General features: G+C 41.2%; 1 protein-coding gene across 1 annotated transcript in view; it reads right to left on the bottom strand.

Annotated features, from left to right (window-relative positions):
* The window catches only part of ift43 (intraflagellar transport 43 homolog (Chlamydomonas)), a 73195-nt gene that overhangs the window by 3600 nt on the left and 43582 nt on the right, over nt 1-26013 (bottom strand). The window contains exons 6-7 of the mRNA XM_080849741.1: nt 11115-11187; nt 10585-10660 (exon numbers count right to left, since the gene is read on the bottom strand). Coding sequence (XP_080705867.1) covers nt 10585-10660; nt 11115-11187 — 149 coding nt within the window. The remainder of the gene's footprint in view (nt 1-10584; nt 10661-11114; nt 11188-26013) is intronic.

The following is a 26013-nucleotide window of genomic DNA, read 5'->3' as shown; positions in this document are numbered from 1 at the left end:
CCTTTACTGTTATTCTTTTGATTTAAAGTAATTTAAGTCAAGTTCAAGTTCAAGTGTTTTTATTTGTCACATACAATAAATTGAAGTGAAATGTTAAAGGGTCAATGCTCCACACTGTGCAAAAATAAATCAAAATATAAAATAAAATAAATTAGATAATTTATTTAGATAAAATAAAAAATGTAAATAAAATCAAATTTAAAAATAAGGTGTTGAATTAAAAATTTGAATTCAAGTGTCTCACTGCCTGTGGATAAAAACTTCTCTTAAGTCTCTCAGTCCTTGAGTTAAGGCTTCGTAGGCGTCTACCCGACAGCAGCAGGGTGAAGAGGCTGACATTGGGGTGTGTGTCATCCCTCCTGATGTTTTTTGCCCTCGACTCCACCCTCTTGTGGTAGATGTCCTTCACGTTGGGTAGGGACGCTCTGATAGTCCGCTCAGCTGAGCGCACCACCCTCTGTAGGTTGGCCTGGTCTTGAGCGGTACAGCTTCCGTACCAGACGGAGATGCATCCTGTGAGGACGCTCTCCACCGCTGAGGAGTAGAAGGTCTTCAGGATGGAAGGGGAGACCTTGAATTTCCTCAGCCTCCGGAGGAAGTACAGTCGCTGCCTAGATGACATTGTCACATGTTGTGTGTGGAGGGTCCAGGTTAGGTCTTCAGTGATGTGCACACCCAGGTACTTAAAACTAGGAACCCTCTCCACAGGCTCCCCGTTGATGATGAGGGGGGTGAACCCCTTGTCCTGCTTCCGCCGGAAGTCCACCACCATTTCCTTTGTCTTTTTTATATTTAGGGCCAAATTGTTGGACTGACACCACCGTGCCAGGTCTGCCACTTGGTTCTGGTAGGGCTGCTCGTTGTTATCAGAGATAAGACCCAGCACCACAGTGTCGTCTGCAAATTTAATGATGGAGGTTGAACTTCCGGAGGCTGTGCAGTCATAAGTGTAGATGTTGTACAGCAGCGGGCTCAGAACACAGCCCTGGTGGGAACCGATGTTGAGGGTCAGCGGCCCAGAGGTTACACCACCCTCCACTTTCACCACCTGGGGGCGGTCAGTAAGGAAGCTGAGCACCCAGTTGGGTGTTGATCCCCAGCGACCTCATCTTGTCGATCAGGCGGAGGGGGACTATGGTATTGAAAGCTGAACTGTAATCAATGAACAGCATCCTCACATAGTTACCCCCCCACCATCCAGATGAGTAAGAGTGGCGTTTAGCAGGTTGGAGATGGCATCGTCTCTGCTTCTGTTTGCTTTGTATGCAAACTGGAGGGGGTCGAACGAGTTTGGCAGGGAGGTGCAGATGTAATTTTTCACCAGCCTTTCGAAACATTTCATCACTGCAGAGGTCAGGGCCACTGGACGGTAATCGTTCAAACATGATGGCTAACTATTTTTGGGCAGCGGTACAATGATAGACTTTTTAAAGCAAGATGGGACGACAGCTTGGGCCAGGGATGTATTAAAGATCATGGTGTACACTGGAGCTAGTTGGTCAGCACAGGATTTAAGGACCCTTTCAGGGATCTGGTCAGGCCCGGCAGCCTTTTTCCCATTTACCCCTTTGAACACCCTCCTCACATCACTCTCACTTACTATGAAGGGGGGTTTGGTGTTATTCCCAAACATGTCGGCCATGACTGCCATTGAGTTATGATCTTCACTCTCCATCTCAAACCGTGCAAAGAAAGTGTTGAGTTCATCAGCAAGGGAGGGGTCAGAGCTACACAGCGAGCCGGCCTTGTTCTTAAAGTCTGTCATTATTCGCAGGCCCTTCCACACACTAGTGGGGTCACCAGCGGTGAAGTCGGCTTCCACTCTGTCCTTATATCGGCACTTTGCAGCTTTTACGACCTTCCTTAGGCCATAAGCAGCCACTTTGTAGTCCAACATGTCCCCCGTAGTAATCCCAACATTATAGGCAGCAGCACGCGCTGAAAGTGCTGCCCTGACAGTTCCATCTACCCATGGCTTCTGGTTTGGGAAAACTTTTATTTTGACTGATGGTATAATGTCATTTACCAGTAGGTGTATGTAGTTCCCGACCACTTCCGCAAACTCACTGACGTTGTCGGAGGACTCCCGGAACATTTCCCAGTCAGCGTTGTCAAGCGTGTCTTGCAGCAAGCCTTCTGATTGGTCAGTCCAACGTTTTACTTCTTTAGTCACCACAGCTTCGTTAAGGATCTTTTGCTTGTATTTAGGGAGAAGGAAGATGGCAACGTGATCGGACTTTCCGAATGCAGGCAGGGGGATAGCCTTGTAGCTGTCCTTGAACGGAGTGTAGCAGTGATCCAAGGTGTTGTCTCCTCGCGTCAGGAAGTGGATATGCTGTTTAAATTCAGGCAGGCCCCGGGAAAATCACAGAGAACGATGATAGCAGCTGCCGGATGACGATGTTGTTGTTTGTTTATCACCTCCTGCAGCTCGGATATGGCAGTATCTGTGTTGGCTTGTGGGGGGATGTAAACCGCGGTGGTGATGATTGCGGTGAACTCACGGGGTAGATAGTGGGGGCGGCACATAATGGACAGATGTTCCTGATGGGGAGTACAGCCCTGGGAGAGAACGGTAATGTTCCTCAGATCACACCACTTGTTGTTAGTCATGAAACAAACTCCTCCACCCTTGGACTTTCCGGACTCTTCCGTTCTATCCATGCGAGCGATGGAGAAATGCTGGGCGGGTGTAACAGAGTGATCCGGGATAGATGGGGACAGCCAGGATTCGGTAAAACATAAAATGCTACAATCTCTGACGTCACGCTGGAAGGCAATCCTTGCTCTAATATCATCCATCTTATTCTCTAGAGACTGGACATTTGCTAGCAGAATACTGGGCAAAGGTGGATGGTTTGCCTTCCTCCTCAGTCTGTCCCGGATACCCCCTCTTCTCCCTCTGTGTTTTGACCGCTATTACTGTTATGACCGTCAGTTTGTCGGAGAATCTCAGCTGGAAATGCTGACTTGCTGTCAAAAGACGTGCTAACATAAAATATGCCGCACTGATCCCTAATTTCTAAAAGCATTTGGTGATCATATGTGATCATACTAAAAGTCACATCAGTAAAAAAGATTAAATATAAAAAAAAATAGGTAAAATGCACAGTCTAAACATAGAGACCCTGACGGCGTCTGGACACAGCCACGCCGTCACCATGGCAACCCAAATCAATGTGAATGTGAAGGATTTACTAGTAGTCTAATTTTGTTTGGCAAATTATTCCTGTGCTAACTGGAAAGGGCAGACAGTATGCTTGTGTCTTATAACCCACATCCATAGACCTCACATTCTGGCTTATGTTTTTCTCTTTTAGGTTTGCGTCTGCAGAAGACCCCAACACATTTCTTCAGGCGACACCACTCTTCAGCCCGATCAGGATGTCTGTGAAACCAACTGCATGCCGGCCATTTGAGCCATGGCTGGGATGACAGTCCCAAAAGAGGACATCTATGAAAGCGTGACATCTATCTCATGGCGTGTTTTTACACCTTTCACCTCACATATCCAGAGTGCATTATGACACTCCCCTCTGTGCTGCAGACATGAGTCCTCTCTGGCACCATCCACAACAGGGACATGTTTTCAGCCCATCTTAGGACCAATCCCATAATAAATAGGCAGGGTGTTTGTTGTTAATTACTATTACAATCATAAGGTTTGTTATCTTGCCATAGGTTCACCAATGGCCTTCATGTTGTTTTGGATCCTTTGTTCTGCCCGTTCACAGCAAATTCTTAGTTAACCACCTTTGTTAACCACAGAAGCAGAACATTTTAAAGGGGATGTTAAAAACTAGTTTAAAGCCTTTCCTGGGTCCTTGTAAATAAAGAAGTGTTTTTTTTTCTTAGAGAAGTCATTTCTAAGTTTGGCCTCTTAAAAACAAGAATCTAAAAAACCTTATTTGAAGTCGTTTGATGCTAAGAAAGTACTCTAGTTTTGAGTGATGATAGGCTCATTTGAATTATATAGGTGTAATTGTATTGATTTAAATTGTTCAATTTGATCTTATTTGAAGATTTTATGTGTTTTAATGACATTTGGGTGGCCTGTGTTATTTAAGACATCGTATCAACGTAAAATTCACTTGCTGCACAGGCAGCCAAATTAGCTTGTTTTAAGTTTGAGTATACTTTTATCTGTAATTTTTGGCCTAAAACTGCAAAATATAGAAGTATGAAAATATAAATAAGAAAGATAATGCATGATACGGAGCGGCTTATTTAGCCCTTTCGGCTCCAAAGCCAGTTCCAATTAATGTCATGTTGTTCATGACAAAATGTTATCTTTAATAAACACAATGGTTTTATGAATCAATTTTTCTTCAAATGCATTTGTTAAATTGGTCTGCATATCAGTGTTTCCCCTACTATTGTATAAGGGGGGCGCCCTGCCCCCCCAACGGCACCCCCCGCCCCCCCTGGAAGGTCAAGTTAACTTTGCTCAATTTTATTTTCTATAAAAGCGCCAGATCACAACGGAAGTCATTAAAGGATTCCTTTCCTAAAGAACAGGTCTATAGCTAGATGATCGCGCTTTTACAATTGTCCTCTGCTCTCTGTATCGCGCAAGGCGGAGTTCTACCCCGATGCGCACACGTTACTTTCTGTTTGAAGGTAGCTCGAGTGCTCACTGACTTTTCTCTTGTTGTACAGAATTTTCGTATTGTAAAATAAACATCTGAAATGCATATTTTGCACGCAATATATTTGGAAATACTGTTCGATTTGAATGGGGTATTTATTCATGTATATTTTGTCATCACTCGATCTTGAGAGATGTCTTCAAGTAATGTTAATGTTCCAAACATGAAACATTCTAATGTGCGCACCCAGTCTCAGACTGTGTTCCGAATCGACCCCTTGAGCCCTTCGAGCCCCGACTTTCAGGGGTTAGGGGGCCACACTGACAAAATCAGCAGAATGCAGAGCACTGAAAATGCCCGTATCATCCCCTGAAAACGGTCGAAATATGTAGTGTGATCTGATGGTCACTACTCGCCCCAAGGGGCCATCATCTTGGCTACGTACGGAAGAGGAGGAGCCAAAGCTAGCTTTTCATTTTATAACGAAAACAATGGCGGACATGATGGTTAACAGTGGCTAACGTGGCAGAGGCTGTAGATCACCAGGCTACAGACCGTAAATGTATATATCAGCAGTAATTAAACAAATGTACTGATATTAAATGTATTACTAACATGCCATTATCAAATTAAAGCCAGTGACATCAGTATTTTGGTTGATTTCACGATGTATAGGCTACCGACAGTTAGCATACCAAGCTAGATAGCATTACCATTAGAATTGCATGGCAGATATGCTAAGCTATCGGGCTATTCCCCCACCCAGTGCCTGTGGCTAGTCCGAAAAAGGTCCATCTAAGTAAACGACAGATGGCTATGTCAGTCATTGGACAGTGTTTAACAATGGTACTGATATTAAATGTACTACTAACATTAAAGCCAGTGACATCAGTGTTTTGGTTGATTTCACGATGTATAGGCTACCGACAGTTAGCATACCAAGCTAGGTAGCATTACCATTAGAATTGCATGGCAGTTATGCTAGATAGCTGGCTATTTAGTTTTCCCGGGAATCGCGAGCGGATTTGCGTCCGTCACTTCCACCAGGTGTTCTATTTGATAAAGCACCCCCTGAGCGATGGGGCGTGCACTGTAGATGTCAGGACCCTGTACTACAGGACCCTGTATTACAGGGGTTAGGGCATAGGGGTCGGAACGGGAGAGTTACTAGCCAGACTAGCCATAGCTACTGAAAGAATGCCATGGATCCAGCAAAGCGTAAAGCTAAACAGAAATATGAAGATGAACATCGGACGTTTTTGCCTGATGCGAGGAATTATTTGCGGAGCGAAATGGAAAACCCCTCTGCTTTATATGCAGACATCACTGTCGCATTTTAAAGCCTTGAACTTGGAGCGCAGTCTCTCCACACACAATGCTAACATAGCCCAGGAGTTCCTAAAGGCACAGAGCTGGGCAAGCACAAGGTACATACTTTGATATGTCAATCAGAGAAACAGACTCGGCTTTTTTGGGAAATTTACAAAGTACTCTGAAACGGTCACGTTGGCATCGTATCAGGTGTCATGGAATATTGCTCGATCAAAAAAGTCATATATGAGGGAGAGTTTGAAAATTGAACAGAGGATATCGGACATTAACTATAATGAGCACCTATCTCAGCAGATGTCCTCAAGATATTTATTTTTGTGCCATATTTTAAATCTATGTTAATTTCTCTTCCTAAAACCCACTAGAGGACACTATTTAAAAGTTTTTTTTCTTTTTTTTTTTTTAAAGGGAGGCAACTGCTTTGATTAAGCTCTTCTCCAGGCACAGTCTGTTTCTCTCCTTTGTTTTGATCACAGTCATTGCAGAGAAGGAGGCCTCACATAAATATGAGGAGGCAAAGGGTAGGAGCTTAAGCTTTCTCTCCCAGGTCAGGGTGCTCCTGCTTCACACACATCCAAAACAAAATCTCAGCAGATGCCTTCAATATGTTTTTATTTGTGCCATATTTTAAATCTAAATGTGTTAATTTCTCTTCCTAAAACCCAGTAGAGGACACTATTTAAAAGGTTATTTTCAAAAAAATCTTATGGGGGAGCATGCCCCCAGACCCTCCTAGTTTTGCTGGGTCACAGGAAAAATAATAGGTTTTATGTAGGGACTTATCCCCCCAAAAGTGGGAAGCTCCCGCGAAATCAGGAATTTTAGGCTGCAACCATTCCCCCCCCCCCCCCCCCCCCCACCCAAAGCGGTGAACCTAGGGGAAACACTGCAGATGCTTTGTACTAAATTTCATTTGAGTTGCAGTGTAAGACAAGTTCATACATTTATTTTTTTCAGAAAGTTTGAAAATGCAGATTGATCAAAGTTCCTTGTTGAAAACGTAAGAAAAATTACATTTTAATTTAGGGTTTTGAGATATAGGCTAAAATGTAAACTTTGTTGTAGTGCCACCGTTTGGCCATTTTTGCCGTTGGTACGTAGGTTTATGACATCATGAACAAGGACTGTACACTGCAAAAAATGCCCCTCTAGATTTAAGACAAATAATTACATATTTAAGCAGGATTTTGCTTAAAACAAGCACATTTGGCTGCCAGTGCGTTAAGCAAATTTGGCTTGTTAAGATTTCTTAAAATAAGTAATATTTGCTTGAAATAGGTAAAAATAACCTTACCAAGAAAGCACTAGGTAAGTACAATTTAGCTAGAAACAAGACCAACTAGATTTTTCATCTCAATATAAGAGTAATAACACTAGGTTAGAAAAGCATTTTTTGCAGTGTACAAAACAATTTATATGTCGATTGAATGTTCACGGTGGAAAGTCAAGAAACGGCAACAAATCATTAAACAGGTATTTCTTTGGCAAGTAATAATAAGCAGCACAATGTATAGTCCGCTGTCAGTATCAGAAAAAAAAATCCCAACAGGATGAACAGAATCCCAACACGCAGTGAAACTGAACGGTGGACTATACATTGTCCCCCACGAAGCGCCCCTTAGTGATCAGTTGGTAAGAAACTTGGGGATGTCCACAGAATGTCGCAAGGATTGCACGTGTGAGGTCTCATGAAAATTAGACAACGCGCTGGTGAGACACAAGTTAACTGCTGTACCTAAACATTTTAAACTTGATTGGCTCATGTATGCTAAATGGATGGATTGATAGGGTAAATTGAAACTGTTGTGCTTGTAGTTTGGGCCTTTGCCTGTGTAGGATGTTACTATTTCAGAGGTGGAGACATTTTTGAAAAAGGCAGTTAGGAAATGACTTCGGCCAGATTTTGTAAATACTGTATGGGAAAGGAATTTTGATCAGCTAGGTGGAGGAGTTTATGTGCTAAGGCTCAGGATGACTGTCACAGACCCAGCAGTCAAGAACTCTACTCCAACAGTGAAAACAGGTAAGAAGTGGAATCCACGAGAAGCAGTTCAAAATGCACAAGGCACATTACATGGGGATAAGCAGGCATGTCAATGATGGGAGTCCACCATTTTGCCTGGCCATGTTTCTAAAGTAGCCCAGAACAGACAAACCAAAACACTGCTTGAAATAAGGCTTTTCGCTTTGTTGCATTTCACAGCCACTACAGGTACTCACACAGGCTTGTAAAAGTAAGGGTATTCAGCTGGTTTCAATTCAGCAACTTCACCACTAGATGACACTTTCTCAGCCAATTTTTCTGAACTCATTTCCCCCCCCCAATGAGGGTTTTGTCGTTCATAATTTTTAACAGTGAACAATCCCTTTTTCTTACTTGAGGTTTTGCCGCCCAGAACTGCTGACGACAGAGGATCACAAGTTTTAGGGCTTCTGACATAGATCTTAATTGATATCGGTTATGTTTTTGCTAATTTTTGGCTAATCTCCTTTCACCACAGGTAAGTGAAATCGCCGGGAGACCGAAAAAGGGAAAATCTTTATCAGCCATTTTTTGCATATGGGGAAGCACAATGGAGTGATTTTGACTGAGATGTATTCTCGCTGTTAAGTGATGTGATATCTGCCAGGGAAAAAAATCGTGCCTGTTTTTGCCATTTATGCATAGCTATTAAAAGACTTGTGTTATGTCTGTAGTATGCAACCTCTTACGGTGGATGCCCACGGGACACGACTTTGTGTCGCTCTCATTGGGATAGAATGGAGGCGACTTGTCGACTGCTGTCACCTGCTGAGGAAAAAGTCGGCTCTGCTGCTTTCTGAGTTGAGCTTGTAATGCAGTATTGTCCTTTTTTCTACTTCTAACTACTCTGTTCCATTTTCTTAACCCCCTACAATTGGACTACCCAAAATCAGTGTTGGGCAAGTTACTGAAAATGAGTACTTAGTTACAGTTACTAGCTACTTCTTTTAAAGGTAATTGAATTACTTCACCAGTTACTGTATATCAAAAGTAATTAGTTACTAGGGAAAGTAACTTTTAAGTTACTTTTATATCTGCGTAATGTAATGAATATGAACAGTACTGAACAGTCAAACAGAATAAACATATTTTTTTTTTTACCTATTTATTTTAAACAACAGGGCAACAGGCCTTCAAATCAAGCAGTAGTACAAAAGTACCTTTTAACACTTAACTTAATACTAAATAACTGTCTCAATCATTAAACAGTTTTTTTACTACATTAGGCCCAATGACGTAAAAGTGAAGTGGCCTACAGTATTAACACTAATTAAAGAGAAAACAAAGGTGCCTTGAGGTGCAGCATATAATTGAATATGTGATTTAACAAAAGGTTAACTAAATGGTTTAACAACCATGCGCTATTTCTGTCAGTGATTCTTTTTGGAGTAATATCTCCGTGATATCCTCTAGAATAGATCAAGGCAAAAGGGACTGCAAAATGCAGTGGAAGGATGTATCCAAAATATTAAGATCACCAACGAAGGGGACATACAGCATACAGGTCTCAATCAAGAAATGAGAAACCCCACGACCTCCTCATTAAATGCAACCAGCACAACATTGTAGACTAGTCATGTTCTTTCACCACTGGGTAAGATTTGTATATACTAGTTGAGGCTAGCTAATTACCTACAAAGATTCTTTATTCTTATTTTGTATTCCTTCTCTGGCGAGAGATTGTGGAGAGGTAGCTAGCTGGGATGGACAATCTAGAGCAACATTACAGTAACGGAGCAAGATAGCTACTATCCCAGTAACGTTAATGTTCAAGGGATGTGTGTGCATGTTGCTGAAAGTACTTCACAGTCACTGTAGCGATAACTTAGCGATAGCTTGTAAAATGGTGATCCTGACATAATGTTAAGGCTTGTATCAGATCGCCAGGTTTCGCTCAACATTGATACAATATGTTAAGCTCCTGGTAACTAGTTGGCGTTTGCTATCGCTAGCTAGCGTGCAATTTTACAGACGTAACATTAACATTTTGACTGTAACATTAACATTCACATTTTAACATTAGCACATTTGTAATAATACTTGTTGTCATGAACCACAACTGTTTGGGGATGTTCTCTCAACTACATAGTTAGTTGTCATACCTAGCAATAGCTTAATTCGCTAGTTAGATAGCTAGCTGCAAGCAGCTTCATTGAATTTTTTTCCATTGTAAACTTGCCTGTCGTCAGTTTTCTTCAATATGCTAATTCAGATAAAGTAATAGATATTTGACCGGCTAATAATTAAAATGTCCAGAAAATGAAAACTCTGCCGGTCACTTTGAAATGAAAATGAAAACTCTGCCGGTCACATTTTTTCTAGCGGAACCTCTGGGTTAAATACTCATTCGTTGCGCAAGCAGATCAGATCAGAAGCAGTTTAAGTAGGCCTATCTTGTGTTCTTGTCTGCAAGTGTTCATTTTTTTTCACAAAAGAGAGTAACGCAGGTAACGAACTAATTTCAATTTCAGTAATTGTAACTGCGCTACTTGATTTAAAATAATACTTCGTTACATGCTCTTTACCGCTAAAAGTAGTGGAATTACAGTAATGCGTTACTCCCAACACTGCCCAAAATAAATGTTCTACCTATGCCACTAGTGGCAAGGTGCCCGTAAGATGCATTAAAGGTTGGCTTACCAGTGTCTGGAAGGTCGAGTACTTCATTAGGTCATTGTCGAGGTCTCTGTATGTCATTACTCTGTTCACTTGGATACTGGGAAGTCAAATGAGAAGCTGGTGAATTTCATAAACTGGCTTGAGGTTTAAATAGTAAGAATATCTATATAAGGCTGAATTTAATCAACATCAGTGAATCAAATGAATGTCCAATTAGTATGGGAAAGTACATTTCCCTTTACAAAGTAAATATCAACTCTGATGTATTAACTGAGCACATACGTACATCAGCATATTTTGTGAGAATCATAAAAAAACGATTGTGTCTTCTGACTTATTAATTACAACAGGGTAAATCATGGCAGGACACCACGCCCAACTTACAAGCACCGATGATTAATTGAGCAGCAACAGGCTTTGCTGCCTACTTTGCTGCCTATAAGGCTCACACCTTACTATACACATTTGGGACTAAGCTAAGACAATTATGCTTTGTGTGTGGGTGGGTGTGAGCGCATGCGCCCGCGAGTGCCTGCGGGTAAACAGATCACCTTGGGGGAGCAGCCACCTGCATGCTGAGGTCCTCCTCCTGAACCTCCTCCAAATCTGGAATCACAGGGATGTCTGAAACACAGCAGAATTACATCAATGAGCCTCAGGAAACAGACTAGACAGCCAAGTAACACAGGACAGGAAGTCATCCACAGAAGCCAGCACTGATGGAGCAGTGCAGACGGGACAACACTGTCTATACCTTCCAGAGCTTGTCCAATTGTGTACGCTTGTAATGTTTGCTTTATGCAACATGGAAATTTGCATTCAGTTCCCATCATCCCTCACTCCCTCTGCACGTATGCCGCCCCCTCCACCTCCCTCTGTCTCTCCGACATGCTCCTCAGAGCTGCCTCCTGTCATAGTGGCCAGGCGGGCATGAATATTCAGCAGCAGAGGCGGCAGCTCTTCCTGCTGTGTGAGAGAGAGAGTGTGTGTATGTGTGTTGGTGGGGCTCTGGCCAAACCATACATAGAAATTGACACCCAACCCAACACTCGCTCACACACACACACACACACACACACACAAACACACAGGCCCACCATAGTCCTATCACTAGGTCTTCTCTTCCTTCCTGAAACAATAAACAAATATAACCTCCACCCACCTATTTCTCTCTCGTGCCTCCCCACCATCTCTACCCCCTGCTACTACAGCATTCGGGCCCTGTCAGCGTCTGCTCTCTTCTCCATCCCTCTGGTGGCTGGAGCGCTGACCTGCATGTCCACTCTGCCACTTTGAGCATCTGTGGGCTAAGCTCCAAGAGCATGCGCCTGCCTGTGGGCCCATCTGTGTGGGGTCGAAAGTCATGGCGTGCCCTGGCAGGAGTTGGGGGGCCGGTAGCAGCCCGCCCGCAACACAGAACAGTGGGAAACGGCTTTAATTGGCAAAACGCAACAGGACAGAGCATGGTGCCACTCCCTGGGAAGGACAACACAGTAGAAGAGTGAAAAGAAGAAAAGGACTAAGACTTTAGAGAAATCAGAGAAAATTAGATGGAAAAATGATTCCCCTCCCAAAAAACATGGATACGTGACCATTCAAGAAAATTTGCATAGCAATACACAAAAAGTAGGTGTATGGAATTTGAAAAGAAGCATGCATTATCCAATGCATTCTTGGTCATACAATGGCAGGAAATCAGATCTTGAGATCACAAGTGGTATTACTTGTATAGCAGAGCTGCCAACATTGTGTTTTATAAAGTAGTAGCAAGCCGGGTGGAGCGAGGCGATTTTTTTTTAGGCGGGGGGTCCAAAAGCCAGAGACTTCATGTGCTCTGAGATGCAATCTAGGACATATTGGGATATGTTTTTCTGCAAAATAACTGCAGTATTTTGAGTTTATAATTTCCTCTTTTCCCTGTACTGTTGTACACAATTATACACAGACATACACAAAAAAGTGTTTTATTACCCAAACACATGAAATAATAGCTTACTGAATTACCAAATACATTACTGACACTGTCAGATAGTGGTCACTAGGCACTGAACATTAGTCAACATAAAATAAATATTAATATTATCTAGTGATCTGTGCTATATATGTAATTTCTGTATTATTCAAATTATTTTTAAGCATTTTTATAATCAAAATCGCTGAATTTGCGCATGCCCTGGTGAAACAGAGGAGACACGCGAGGTGAGGCAGCGACGAGCTGCGTCTCATTTCAGATTGCGCAATCCCTCACAAACTGGGTTGAGTGCATGCCTTTTGCTTTCTCATTGTCTGTTACCACTGTTATATTTGTAGACACTTTTATTATATGCCCTTTCTATCCATGTCATGTATTTCACGTTTGTGTACAAGGCAAGGCACTTTTATTTATATGGCACATTTCATGCCAATGGCAACCAAAAGTGCTTTACACAAATAAAATGAAGTGTTTTACATAATAAAAGGAAGACAAGACAAAATATAAAAAATTTAAATATATAAAATCAGATAAAAAACATAAATAAAGTGAATAAAGGGTTATGCATAAGGGAGAGCATATAAAACAGAAAAACAGAAAATGAGTCTAGAAAATAAATGGGTCTTGATACTGGTTTTAAAACTGTCAATAGAGGGTGCAGTTCTAATTGACATTGGCAGCTGGTTCCACAGCTGAGTAGCATAAAAACTAAAGGCAGCTTCACCGCTTTTGGCTCTCACAGTTGGTTTTGTTAAAAACAGTTGGTCTTGAGATCAAAGAGGTCTAGTGGGGGTGTGGTATTGGAGGAGGTCTACAAGATAAGTGGGCCCCATTCCAGTTAGTGATTTAAAAACAAGCAACAATACTTTAAAATCAATTTTTTGACTGACAGGGAGCCAGTGTAAAGTTTTTAGTAGGGGTGTAATGTGGTCTGACCTCTTAGCTTTCATAAGGACCCTAGCAGCTGCATTTTGGATCAGCTGGAGCTGCCTGATATTTTTTTTGGGTAGGCCGTTACAGTAGTCAAGCTTGCTAGAAATAAAGGCATGAATGAGCTTCTCCAGATCTGATTTTTTCATGAGATTTCTTAATTTTGAAATGTTTTTTAAATGATAGAAAGCTGATTTAGAAACTGACTTGATATGGCTGTTAAAAGTGAGGTCACTGTCAATTTGGACTCCAAGGTTTTTTACAGTGGTCTTAACCTGTAGTCCTTTGATTGAAAGTAGTGACGTTAGTTGAAGCCTGTCCTTTTTGTTGCCAAATAAAATCACTTCAGTTTTCTCGTTGTTAAGCTGGAGAAAATTCTGACACATCCATATGTCGACATCTGCAAGACACTGATATAGGACTTGAAGTGGGGTTGGGTCATTGCGTGACAGAGATAGATACATTTGTGTATCATCTGCATAACTATGATATGAAATCTGGTACTTTCGAATAATCTGTCCAAGTGGCAGCATGTACAGATTAAAGAGTAGAGGACCCAGGATGGACCCTTGGGGGACACCACATGTTAGTGGAGTGGAAGATGAGGACCAGTTACCAATAGTCACAGTGAAACTTATATCTTCAAGATATGACTTAAGCCAGTTTAAAACTGTGCCTGATAGCCCAACCCAGTGTTCCAGTCTATGGAGAAGAATAGCATGGTCCACTGTGTCGAACGCTGCGCTAAGGTCAAGTAAGACTAGCACTGATGCTCTTTGTGAGTCTGAGTTAAGGCGAATATCATTTCAAACTTTAATAAGAGCCGTCTCTGTGCTATGATATGACCTAAAGCCAGATTGAAAAGGATCAAGGCAGTGGTTATTTGACAGGAACTCACTCAATTATTTTTCCAATAAAAGGAAGGTTGGAAATGGTTCTGTAGTTATTAAGAACTGAGGTGTCTATATTTCTCTTCTTAAGGAGGGGTTTCACAATGGCCATCTTTTAGAACTTAGGAAAAGATCCTGACTGCAGAGAAGTGTTTATGATCAGGAGTAGATCAGATGATAAAAGATGAGAAACAGTTTTTAAGAATTTGGTAGGGAGAGTATCAAGTAAACAGGTGGAGGAATTTAGGTTATGTATGGTCTTAAGAAGAGTTTCAGAGTCAATAGAGGAGAAGTCAGACATTGAGGTGGGTTGGAATATTTGAGGGAGTTCCAGGTTATGACTGCTACATGTTTGAGAAGAAATGTTGGCCCTAATTCTAGACATTTTTTCAGTAAAGAAAGAGGCGAAGTCATTACATGCTTTTGCTGAATGCAGATCGAGGGGGAGTTGACATGGAGGAGATGTCAGCTTTTCAACAGTGGAGAATAGCACCCGAGAGTTGTTAAGATTCTGGTTGATTATATTGGAGAAGTAGGACTGTCTTGCCCTGCAGATTGCATCATTATATACACGCAGCCTTCCTCTAAAAATGTCAGTCTATCTGGAGTTTTGATTTCCGCCATTTCCTTTCAGACTTTCTACAATCCCTTTTAAGGGATTTGACGGAGGGACTAGATAACCAAGGTGTTCTGCTTTTATTTCTAAGTGTTTTAGGTTTTATAGGAGCAATGTTGTCCATAATGTTTGTCATCCTTGAGTTGAAAGAATCAAACAGAGCATCAGCAGACCCAGTTGATTGTTCAGGAGAGCAGAAAGGTGACTGAGAGGATGAAGATACTAGTGCCTGTTTAAAGAGAGTACTAGTGTGGTCGTTGATGATACGTTTCTTTGAAGTAATACTACTATTTTGTGGTTGAGTAGCTATAGTCACTTCAAAGAATATGCAGAAATTATCTGAAAGGGCCAGATCCTTTACCTCCATTGAGACAGCGAGACCCTTGGTAATAACTAGGTCAAGAGTATGACCGAGGGAGTGTGTGGGTTCTGTTACATGTTGAGTTAGAGTGAAAGTGTCAAGTAAGGTTGCAAAGTCCTTAGTATGGCTATTCTCTGAGATATCGGCATGTATATTTAGATCACCACATATAATTAGGCAGTCAAACTCAATACAGATAATGGAAAATAAATCACTGAGTTCCTCAAGAAAGAGTGTGAGTGACTGTTTAGGAGGTCTATATATGGTCACTAGCAAAATCTGAGGGGGGCCCTTATCGCCAAATGACGACGGCTTACACTGAAAGGATGTTCTAAATAGGGTGGCAATGCCACCCCCTCTCTTGTTAGTTCTAGAGGCATGCATGAAGTCAAAGTTAGGGGGGGTTGCTTCAATAAGAGTACAGTTGCTGTTGGCTGGGTTTAGCCATGTTTCAGTTAGCAGCATGAAGTCAAGACAGAAACTGGATATAAGATCATTAATTAAAAATGACTTGTTAGAGAGGGACCTAACATTTAGGAGGGCCATCTTGGCAGTTGACATGAGTGGCATAGCGTGGGTGGCAGGGGGGTGAAGAAGTGATACAGGTCGGAGGTTTCTTTTATTTGCCTTATGGTGTGTAAGGCACACAATTTTTTCTAGGCCTGATCAGTGTGGGAATTTTTGATTCCAAGGGAGGACCAGATATGCCAGCAGGAGTTTCATATGGTTCATGGACAGACAGAGTAAGAGCTGGTGGAGGGTCAAGCTGTGCATGAAGTCAGAGACAGCCAAAAGCAATACAATTCAAGAAATTAAAAGTTAATTTTCTGACTCCATTCCTATTTGGATGAAAAAGGTCATTATCAAATAAATCCTTTCTAGACCAGGAGGAGTCAAAATGACTAATAAAATTAAAGCCAGCAGCTATGCAGAAATTGCGCAGCCATTGGTGAAAACCGTAAAGACAGCTAAAGTACTCAGACCCCCTTAAGAGAGATGGAATGGGACCGGCTAGAAGGCACCGTTTCCCTAGTGACTCAACCTTAAGACACAGTTCTTCGGTTACTTGGTGTAGTTTTGCAGAGGATCTGTCCATGACATCATTTGTCCCAAAATGTAAAATCACAATAGTGACAGTGGGGTGAAGACCAATAAGTTTGGGGAGGAGAGAGATAAAATCAGCAGCTTTACCATCATTAAGGCAATATGTTACACCAGCTGGGAGTTTGACTCCTCTAATTATAGAATCTCCAAGAAGGAGAATTTGAGGAGCTGAGATGTCATTGTATGAGTGAACAGACAAGTTTTTGGGGAGTTGGTGTGAGACGTGAGGTGCTGACTCCGGGTCGCTAGGGGGCGGAACAGACTTATCTGGAGCTGTGACCACGGGGTCAGAGAGTTGAGAAGAGGACCCCAGGTGCATGACGTCATCAGTAGTCGCAGGTGATGCTGGATGGTTAGCTTCAGCGTTGACCGGTTCACGCGGAGTCAATGGACCACCAGGTGAAACATGGCCAAAGTTTGGTGTACCGATCGGGGAAAGACATCGACGGCGCTTTCCATACAGCCCAGGTGGTGAAGGGGATGTGCAGCGTTTTCTGGTCCTTTGGAGGGGAGCAGCGACTTGTTGCACAGCGGGCTTAGGTGGTCTGGCAGCCGACGACTGCACTTCGGGAAGGGACTGACCTCCCCTAGGCGGTTTCTCCGGATTGCAGCCAGACAGGCCTTCCGAGGTTGGTGGCGAACCCCGTCCTCGATGTATCCCCGCATCAGGTGGGACCCTGGGCTTTTGCTGTATCTCCGGGGCGATTTGTTCCTCTGTCGCCGGCTCAGTGTCAGAGAGCATCTCGAGCGGCGCAAAGAAGTTGTCGAGAGGGATGGGGGAATCATCCCCTTCGGGAGCGAACAGGGGAAGTGAGCGCCCCCGGCCGCTCTTTCCCACCACAGCCTTCCAGGTAGAGAGTGGACCGCCTAGCGATACATCACTGAACGGGACATGTAGAGCCGGATCCACGATGCTGGGCACAGAGCAGTAGGGACTGTCGCTGAAGGATATCGCCAAGGAGGATCTGGATGGAGTGGAGTTCCGATCTCAGTCTGGAGACCTCAGCATTCGGGGAGGTAAACGACGACTCCACAGGTATGTAATCTTCTGAAGACAAGGCCGAAGCTATGTGCGCGTGTAACGGCGAAGTGCTAACAAAACGTTTGTTCACTAGACTAAGCGAGAAAACAAAGAGGAAAAAACAGAGAACCGATTGTATGCACTGTCTGTCTGTCTTAGCGTTGTGTCTTAGCGTCGGAAGAGCTTGACAGAGGCAGCGACGAGCTGTGCCTCTTCCGTCTGTGCCTCTTCCGTCGCTATTTAGACTTGCTGATCTGACATAAAACCGCAGTGAAAAAGCAGAGGAGAGGCAGTACAGTATCATTGCCTCAATGAAGGGGGCGTGCGAGAGCTTGAAAATGGGACTTTGGTAACACTTTCTATGAAGCCCAGCGTTATAAGGCCCTATAAGGACATTATAAGGGCCTTAATAATGACTTATAGCGATTGCTACGATGACTTATAGCTACTTTATAACTACGTATAATGTCTTCATGATGACTCATAATCACCTTTATGATTCATTATATCAGTTCATTATGAATGGTTATAATTAAAGACGGAATAATGCATTATAAATATGTGACTGTCGGGTAACACTTGCTATGAAGCCTGCCTTTATAAGGTCCTATAAGGACATTAATGATGACGTTTTTAAAGTAGCTATAAGTCATTGTAGCACTCTTTATAACTATGTTTAGCATCTCCACAATTACTCAACCTGTATTGATCACATTTTCACTAACATTCATAAACTGTGCTCAAAGGCTGTATCAGTGTCTGTGGGATGTAGTGACCACAATTTAATCGCCTTAACAAGGAAGAGTAAAATCCCTAAATCCGGTGTTGCAATTATACACCGAAGGTCAATCAGGAGAATGAATGTGGAATCTTTTGTGAATGATGTTAGTGCTCTTCAATGGTCTGATGTGCGTCAAGAGAATAATCCAAACACTGCTTTGACAATATTTATGGATAAACTAATGAAGCTGGTAGACAAGCATGCTCCACTTAGGAAGAGGTCAGTCAAGAACAGCAGTGCCTTATGGATAGATAACGAATTGCGAGCACTGATGCTGCAAAGAGACAAAGCCAAGGCGGTTGCCCAAAAATCTGGGAATATGACCGATAAAAGTTGCTATTGTAAGTTGAGAAACCAGGCTACAAAACTAAACAACATCAAGAAAAAGAATTATTTTACAGAAAGAATTCGCACCTCTACAAATGACAGTAAAAAACTATGGAGGACATTGAATGAAATCATGTGTCGAAAGTCAAAGTATTCTCCAAAATATGTTGAATGCCAGGGCCATTTCATCACCAAGCCTTATGAGATAGCCAATCACTTAAATGGCTTTTTCACAGAAAAGGTCGATAGGTTAAGATCAAATATGCTATCATGTGACCGCGATCCAACACAGCATATCACACATAGCATTATGAGTGGCAAATCTTGTAATTTCTCATTGGACACAGTGGATCAAGATACAGTGGAAAAAATGCTCATGTCACTTTCTGAACATTCATCTTCAGGAATAGATAATCTTGAGGGAATATTTTTAAAAATGGCTGCTGGATCTCTTTGTGGACCGATATGTCTTATTTTTAATAAGTGTATACTTACTGGTACTTTTCCAGAATTATGGAAAGAGTCCAAAGTTATACCCTTACCTAAGGATGCAAAGGCGGCTTTCACTGGCTCTAACAGCAGGCCCATTAGTCTACTCCCTGCACTGTCAAAAATATTTGAGAAGATTATCTTTCTCCAAATTTTGACTTACTTTAGTGAAAATGCCTTACTAACAAATGCTCAGCATGCATACAGACCAGGACACTCCACTAATACAGCACTAGTGCATATGACTGACCAATGGCTAACACAAATGGACGCTGGGAAACTAATTGGTGCAGTGCTTTTGGATTTCACAGCAGCTTTTGATGTCATTGATCATCGTATTTTAATTTTGAAACTTGAAAAATATGGCTTTTCTCCCCTTGCTCTCTCCTGGATGAAAAGCTACCTCTCTGGTAGAAGACAGAGAGTATTTTTTAACGGTAGTCTCTCGGAGAGTAAAACTGTTTCCTGTGGTGTTCCACAAGGTAGCTGCCTGGGTCCCCTTTGTTTTCAATTTTTATTAATGACTTGCCATCCATTATTAGTAAGGCTGATGTAGTTGTGTATGCGGACGACTCTACTCTTTTCACCTCTTCAAACACGTTAGTGGAGCTAAGAGAAAACCTTATGCTTGAGCTGCAAAATATAACAAACTGGGTAAGAATGAATAGATTAGTGTTGAACATTTCTAAGACCAAAAGCATTGTCTTTGGAAATAGGTATGCACTTGCACCACTAACTCTGACAATTGATCAGATACCTATAGAGCAGGTCACGAAAACAAAGTTGTTAGGAGTCAAATTAGATAATCTGCTTTCTTGGTCAGATCATATCGATGACATAGTCATAAAAATGGGTAAAGGTGTTGCCTGTGCAAGAAAATGTGTTGCTTATGTCTCTTCCAACATCATGGCTGATGTTGTTAGGTCTATTGCGCTTTCACATTTGGAATACTGTCCAGTTGTCTGGTCTAGTGCTGCCAAAAAACATCTACTGAGGCTCCAAGTTGCACAAAACAGAGCAGCCAGATTAGTGCTTAAATGCTCCTCACGATCAAATGTCATGGAAATGCACAGAAAGCTCATGGCTAACTGTAGAAGCTAAGTGTGCTTACCACACTATAAGATTCATGCATAATGCGATATGGAAAAAGACCCCTAATTTCTTTTGTGAAAGGTTGCTACGCACAGGCTTCAGCCATTCATATACAACGCGTCAGGTTTCCAATGGTCTTTTAGTGACACCGGCTCCACGTACAAATTATATGTTTAAAACTGTTCTCTTCAGAGCTTCTTTGAGTTGGAACAAGCTGCCCTTGGTTAAAAGAAATATAGAGAATAGCACAACTTTTAAGAGGTCAGTAAGACGTCACTTTTTGTCATTCTTAGAACAGATTCTTGAGTAATTTATTAGCTATTAAAAGCGTAATTGTGTTTGTTAGATCCTTTTTATCTGTGTGATTTTGTGTAGAACGTGTTTATATTATATTTATGATGTATTGATTGATGTATATTTTGTGATACGTGAATGCTACAATTTGATGTATTTTTCTATGTATCACTGTGTTTTATATCCATGTATACTCACGACGGACCCCAGGGAGACTAGCAACCATTCTATGGAAGCTAATGGGGATCCAAATAAATAAACAAATAAACAAAAACTCATATCCACTGCTCTGAAACGTTATGTCAGTTAATTATAAATGGTTATAATCTAAGATAAAATGATGCATTATAAATATGTGATCATAGGTTTGTGTGGGTAATCATGAATCCTATGAAGCCTGCATATATGAAGCACTATAAGAACATTCATAATACCTTTAAAAACTAGTTAAGTCATTGTGGCACTCATTCTTACCTTCTCAGTCCTACGTCTTCTACCTTCTTGAGCGTGCTCTCAGGTCTGAAAGCTGTATTACCATCGATATTTGCTTGACTGGTTGATGAACAGATTTAATTGGTCCAAAAGCGCGCGGTGTCAAAGTTATGCTTTTATGTAGACAACTTTAATATTTTGTTGTTTCTGCAACTATCAGTATTTATTGTGTAGGGACATTGGGTTTGGAGTAATAACAGCAACTCTGAAGTTCAAAAGTCTTAGCCCGAAATCTTTACAATGTGTTTTTGTATAAAGTCTGAGCACCTCCAGAAAGTTTTAAATAAAAGGGTTTTCATCTGTATCCTGTTGTATTTACAGTCAGCACTATTAACAAGTTCATAATGCCTTATCTTCTCTTCTCTTATCTTATAATAATCATATATCTGTTTAAAACAACATTACCCTTTTGTCACTTTACTTAAAGCTGACAAAGTACACTCATAGGATCTTCTAAAAGTTTATAATATTCTATGTCTGTATAGCAGCCTAGTCACCATACTAATAACCATTCATGAATATGCATAATATATCACAAAGGTGGTTATGATGTGCCGTGAAGACCTATATACATAGTTACTGTATAATGAGTGCCACAATGACAACTAGTTTTTAAAGCTATTATGAATGTTCTTATAGTGCTTCATATATGCAGTACTTCATAGGATTCATGATTACCCACACAAACCTATGATCACATATTTATAATGCATCATTTTATCTTAGATTATAACCATTTATAATTAACTGACATAACGTTTCAGAGCAGTGGATATGAGTAATTGTGGAGATGCTAAACATAGTTATAAAGAGTGCTACAATGACTTATAGCTGCTTTTAAACGTCATCATTAATGTCCTTATAGGACCTTATAAAGGCAGGCTTCATAGCAAGTGTTACCCGACAGTCACATATTTATAATGCATTATTCCGTCTTTAATTATAACCATTCATAATGAACTGATATAATGTATCATAAAGGTGATTATGAGTCATCATGAAGACATTATACGTAGTTATAAAGTAGCTATAAGTCATTGTAGCAATCGCTATAAGTCATTATTAAGGCCCTTATAATGTCCTTATAGGACCTTATAACGCTGGGCTTCATAGAAAGTGTTACCGGGACTTTCAATAGAAATGTGAAGCGATAAATAATGGGAGACCAATGCTGAAGCTAAAATGTTTGTTTCAAAATACGGGACAGAAGATAACTCGATCGACTGCTCACATTCAAAGCCACATTGCTATTTGGAACCCCAAGAATATATCTGGCTTTGAACGAACAGCGGAGACTAAATATTAGCAAGGGGGAGCTTCTCACCCCTCATTCGCTAACATTACATTGTTATCAGAGTAAGCCCTTGCTCCGTTGATTTCACATTATTTATCTGAGGATTGTTTAATATCTATATGAAGCAATTTAACATCATACAAGTGGTTGTGATCACTTTGAACCCAAGACTGCTTTTTATTGGTGAGCTGATTTGAGGAATTTAACCTTCCAGCTGAAGTTGTTTCCTGGTTGCTACGGTTAAATAGTTGCTATGCTAGCTAACTAGCTAGCAAAGGACACTTTAAATGACCTTCAATGATTTAAATGGAAGAGTTTAATTTGCATGAAATGATGGCTAGTTATCTAGCTGATGTTAAAGTCTCCTTGATTTAACTTATACAATTATAATGGGAACTGGTAGAAACCCTCAGGGTGCCTGTGCAACTTTGCATGAAACAAGTAATATTCACAAGTTCATATATCCACAGATATTAACACGAGTTCACCACAAGCTAGCAACTGCCAACTGTATGTACCTTACCTATGTGTGTGTAAAGAATGCTGATATGAAATATGAAAAATAACCGAACTAGTTGTCAATGTGCAAGCAGCCAATTGAATGGTGATTTAAGCTACTGTATTGGGTTCATATATTTGTAAATCTGACACGGAAAGAGTCAGTGCCTCAACAGCCACGAACCTCAACGCTAGTCACTGGTCAGCATTGGAAACAGCATTAAAAAAATAAAGTACGGCCAATCCTATTGGCGCGTTGCCGGCGCAAGGGACGAATCATAATACAGTTTATATGTGAGTTTTAGGGCTGGTTGGATGTCAACCCATGCACGTGGCTGCCTGCTACAAGAATGATATCGATTTGTTGGGAAATGCGTAGGATAATCAAGTCAAGCGTAGCAGTGTAATTGGAGTCTGGAAATCGTATCCGCTACGCCAAAATCGTGTATGTTGGCAGCTCTGGTATAGCCAAGTCAGGTGAAGCCAAAAATGTTTTAACTCAATACCTACCTACATTCCAACATAAAATAAATAACAGAAAACACAAATTAAAATTAATTCTTTACCTAGGGAGCTAATAACAAGCTAGCACTACTGCTGATAGATCTGTGGGAAGGAAAGATGATGCCCTGAAGGAAAATTATATTCATTTTGTTACCATAATTTAGGCCTTCATGCATTAACTGTGTCACTAAGTGCCTTCTGTACAAAAGCATTGCATTGCATTACTCAATACATGGGGCAATACGATGCAATGTTAGACAAAGATGAGATGGGCGCTGGCTATCTGTAGTGGGTTCTATTCAAATTTGAAGTTTGAGGGGTAATCTAACTGACAGCCACACAACAGAAAAGAACAACTTCAGTGGAGAGTACCATGCATCACAGTTTACCTCAGCTATTTTGACCATTATCAACAAATATCAATAAAACATGTTAAAAAACTGCACAATGACTTCAATATCTATAAATGTAGTCCTTATACCAGAAGTTGTTATAGCCTGATGTTAGCTGTCACCTGTTAACTCATTCACCTTTCTTCCTGCTTTTTTTCTATTTCAAGTCAATTAAAACTATCATCCATTTTTAGCCACTGACAAGACTTGTCTGTTTCTCAGAGGGCTTCGTGAGCTGCTCTGCTTCATATTCATGAGCTCCCAATGTGACACTGTGTCCTCTCAGCACCAAACCTACACACTCAGCACATTCACAGCCCCACTGGACCCCTAATCAAATTGAACAGTCTTAGTGCAATGGCATCAAAAAAGCTTTGAACTGCATTTTGACCTGCACCTTCTCTTCTAGTTGCCTGGAGTCCTCCAACAAAACCCCATCCAGCCTCTGTCTCTCGCAACACTTCCTCTATCCTTTTATTTCTCCATCACTCTTTGAAATAACACACTATGAATCCAGCCAGCTACTCACACATGATGGCATTTCACTAACATCCAAATGTGTAACTATTGACCAAGACCTCTCATGCAACCCACATCAAACAGATTTCAAAGACTTTTTATCTACACATCAGTCAGGATGCAGAAAAAAAAATCCACATATTCACCACCTTGCAACTACTGGAGTGCGATTCTGTCCGATTATACACTCACTAAAGAGCCTGCAAGTGATACAAAATGCTGCAGCTCGCACACTCACTAGAACTAAGAATATGAACATACCTCACCTGTACTTGTCTCTCTACACTCATTCTAACATAAATGGCTAAGCTCCGCATCAACTCAAAGAATGAACTGCCCATAAAGAGCCTTTCGTTCCAAGAGTGCATGTCTTCTTGTAATTTCAAGAGTACCAAAATTGACAATAGGAGGCAGAGCCTTCTGTTTTTGAGTCCCTCTCCTGTGATATAATCTTCCTATCTCCATCAATGTAGTATTTAGTAGATGCACCTTTAACATCAATTGCAGCTTTGAACCTTTGTAGATAGGTTTGTATAAGCTCATTCTGACATTAAACAACAAAAAATGGGACATCAATGGAGCAAGGGCTCTGATATCAATGTAATGTAATGAAGGAGGTCCGCCCTCGCCCTTCTAGAACATGGTAAGTCATTGATTGCAATTCCAACTGCAAGGGTGTCTGAAGATTAAAAGTCATGCAACACCATAACACTAAATAAACGCTTAATAAATGCATGGTTTTCACTGTAAGTGGGAATGATTCCACAATGGGCCCAGTGCAAGCTAGGGCTAATGGCCTGGGGCCTCAAGCACGAGAGCCCCACAGTATTAGCCTAAAACCCGCCCACGAAATGCCTCCTGGCGGTAAACCTCACCCATTTCAAAAGCGAGGGGGAAGTTCAAGTTGAGATGTCATGCAATAAATGGATGCCAGGCAACTACAACCTACAGCAAAATAAGAAAAGGAATATAATGGAAACCAAAGTGACTGTTTGCTGTTTCATTTCTGTTTTGTGGAATGTACAGTTAACACTTAAATAAAGCATATACTTTATAAGGTAAACAGACTCGACAAACTCCTCAGGCTACTAGAATATTTGAGGTAGCAGACGTGGCTCAAATATAAGCCAGCTATAGGCAAAGTTCACGTGTTGGGATATTCTTTGTATGAAATGAATAAGGAATAGATTTACAGAACACCCATTGATTTATGTGAATTTAGATTTAACCATTGGATTTTGAAATAAGAGGGCGTAACCTCAAAAATAATGGGTGTGTCATTAGATACAGTATCACCTTCTGATTCGATTGGGGTCAGATGGGAGGTCAAATTGAATTGGCTATAAGAGTCAACCAATCCTGGGTTTGTTAGAAAGCAAGCTAGTGTCAACTGTTTACATGATTAAAGTTGACATTAGCCTTTGTATAAAACACACCATGGCTCAAATAGCATGCTAATAGCTTATTTCGATAAATTACCTTCAACAATCTTGCAGTACTCTGATGTTTGTTAAACATTCGTACAGTTGAGCAAGCTTGTTTTGTACTGTATTGGATCCATAAATCCTTACACACACTGTTATAATCCCACTGTTTCTTTTGCAATTGGTAGTACCCTGGTAGTTGTGGAAATCAAAACTTCTCTGCTTTTAGGCCACTGTATGTTTGATGGCATTAACAATTCACTCATTTAGGGAAGATGTGTGTTCTCAGATGTTCAATGGTCAACTTAGAAATGACATGAACAAACGAAATGGTCAACGCCGGAAACAGCCCTACCAAGGGAAGGGTAACCGCCAGCAGGGCCGTTACCCTTACAATTTTAACAGAGATCACTTTGCACGCACGCACGCACGCACGCACGCACACACACA

Source organism: Sprattus sprattus (assembly GCF_963457725.1).
Source record: "Sprattus sprattus genome assembly, chromosome: 13".
In the NCBI taxonomy this organism is placed as follows: domain Eukaryota; kingdom Metazoa; phylum Chordata; class Actinopteri; order Clupeiformes; family Clupeidae; genus Sprattus; species Sprattus sprattus.
The sequence above is the reverse complement of the archived record's forward strand: the minus strand, read 5'-3'. Positions and strand labels throughout refer to the sequence as shown.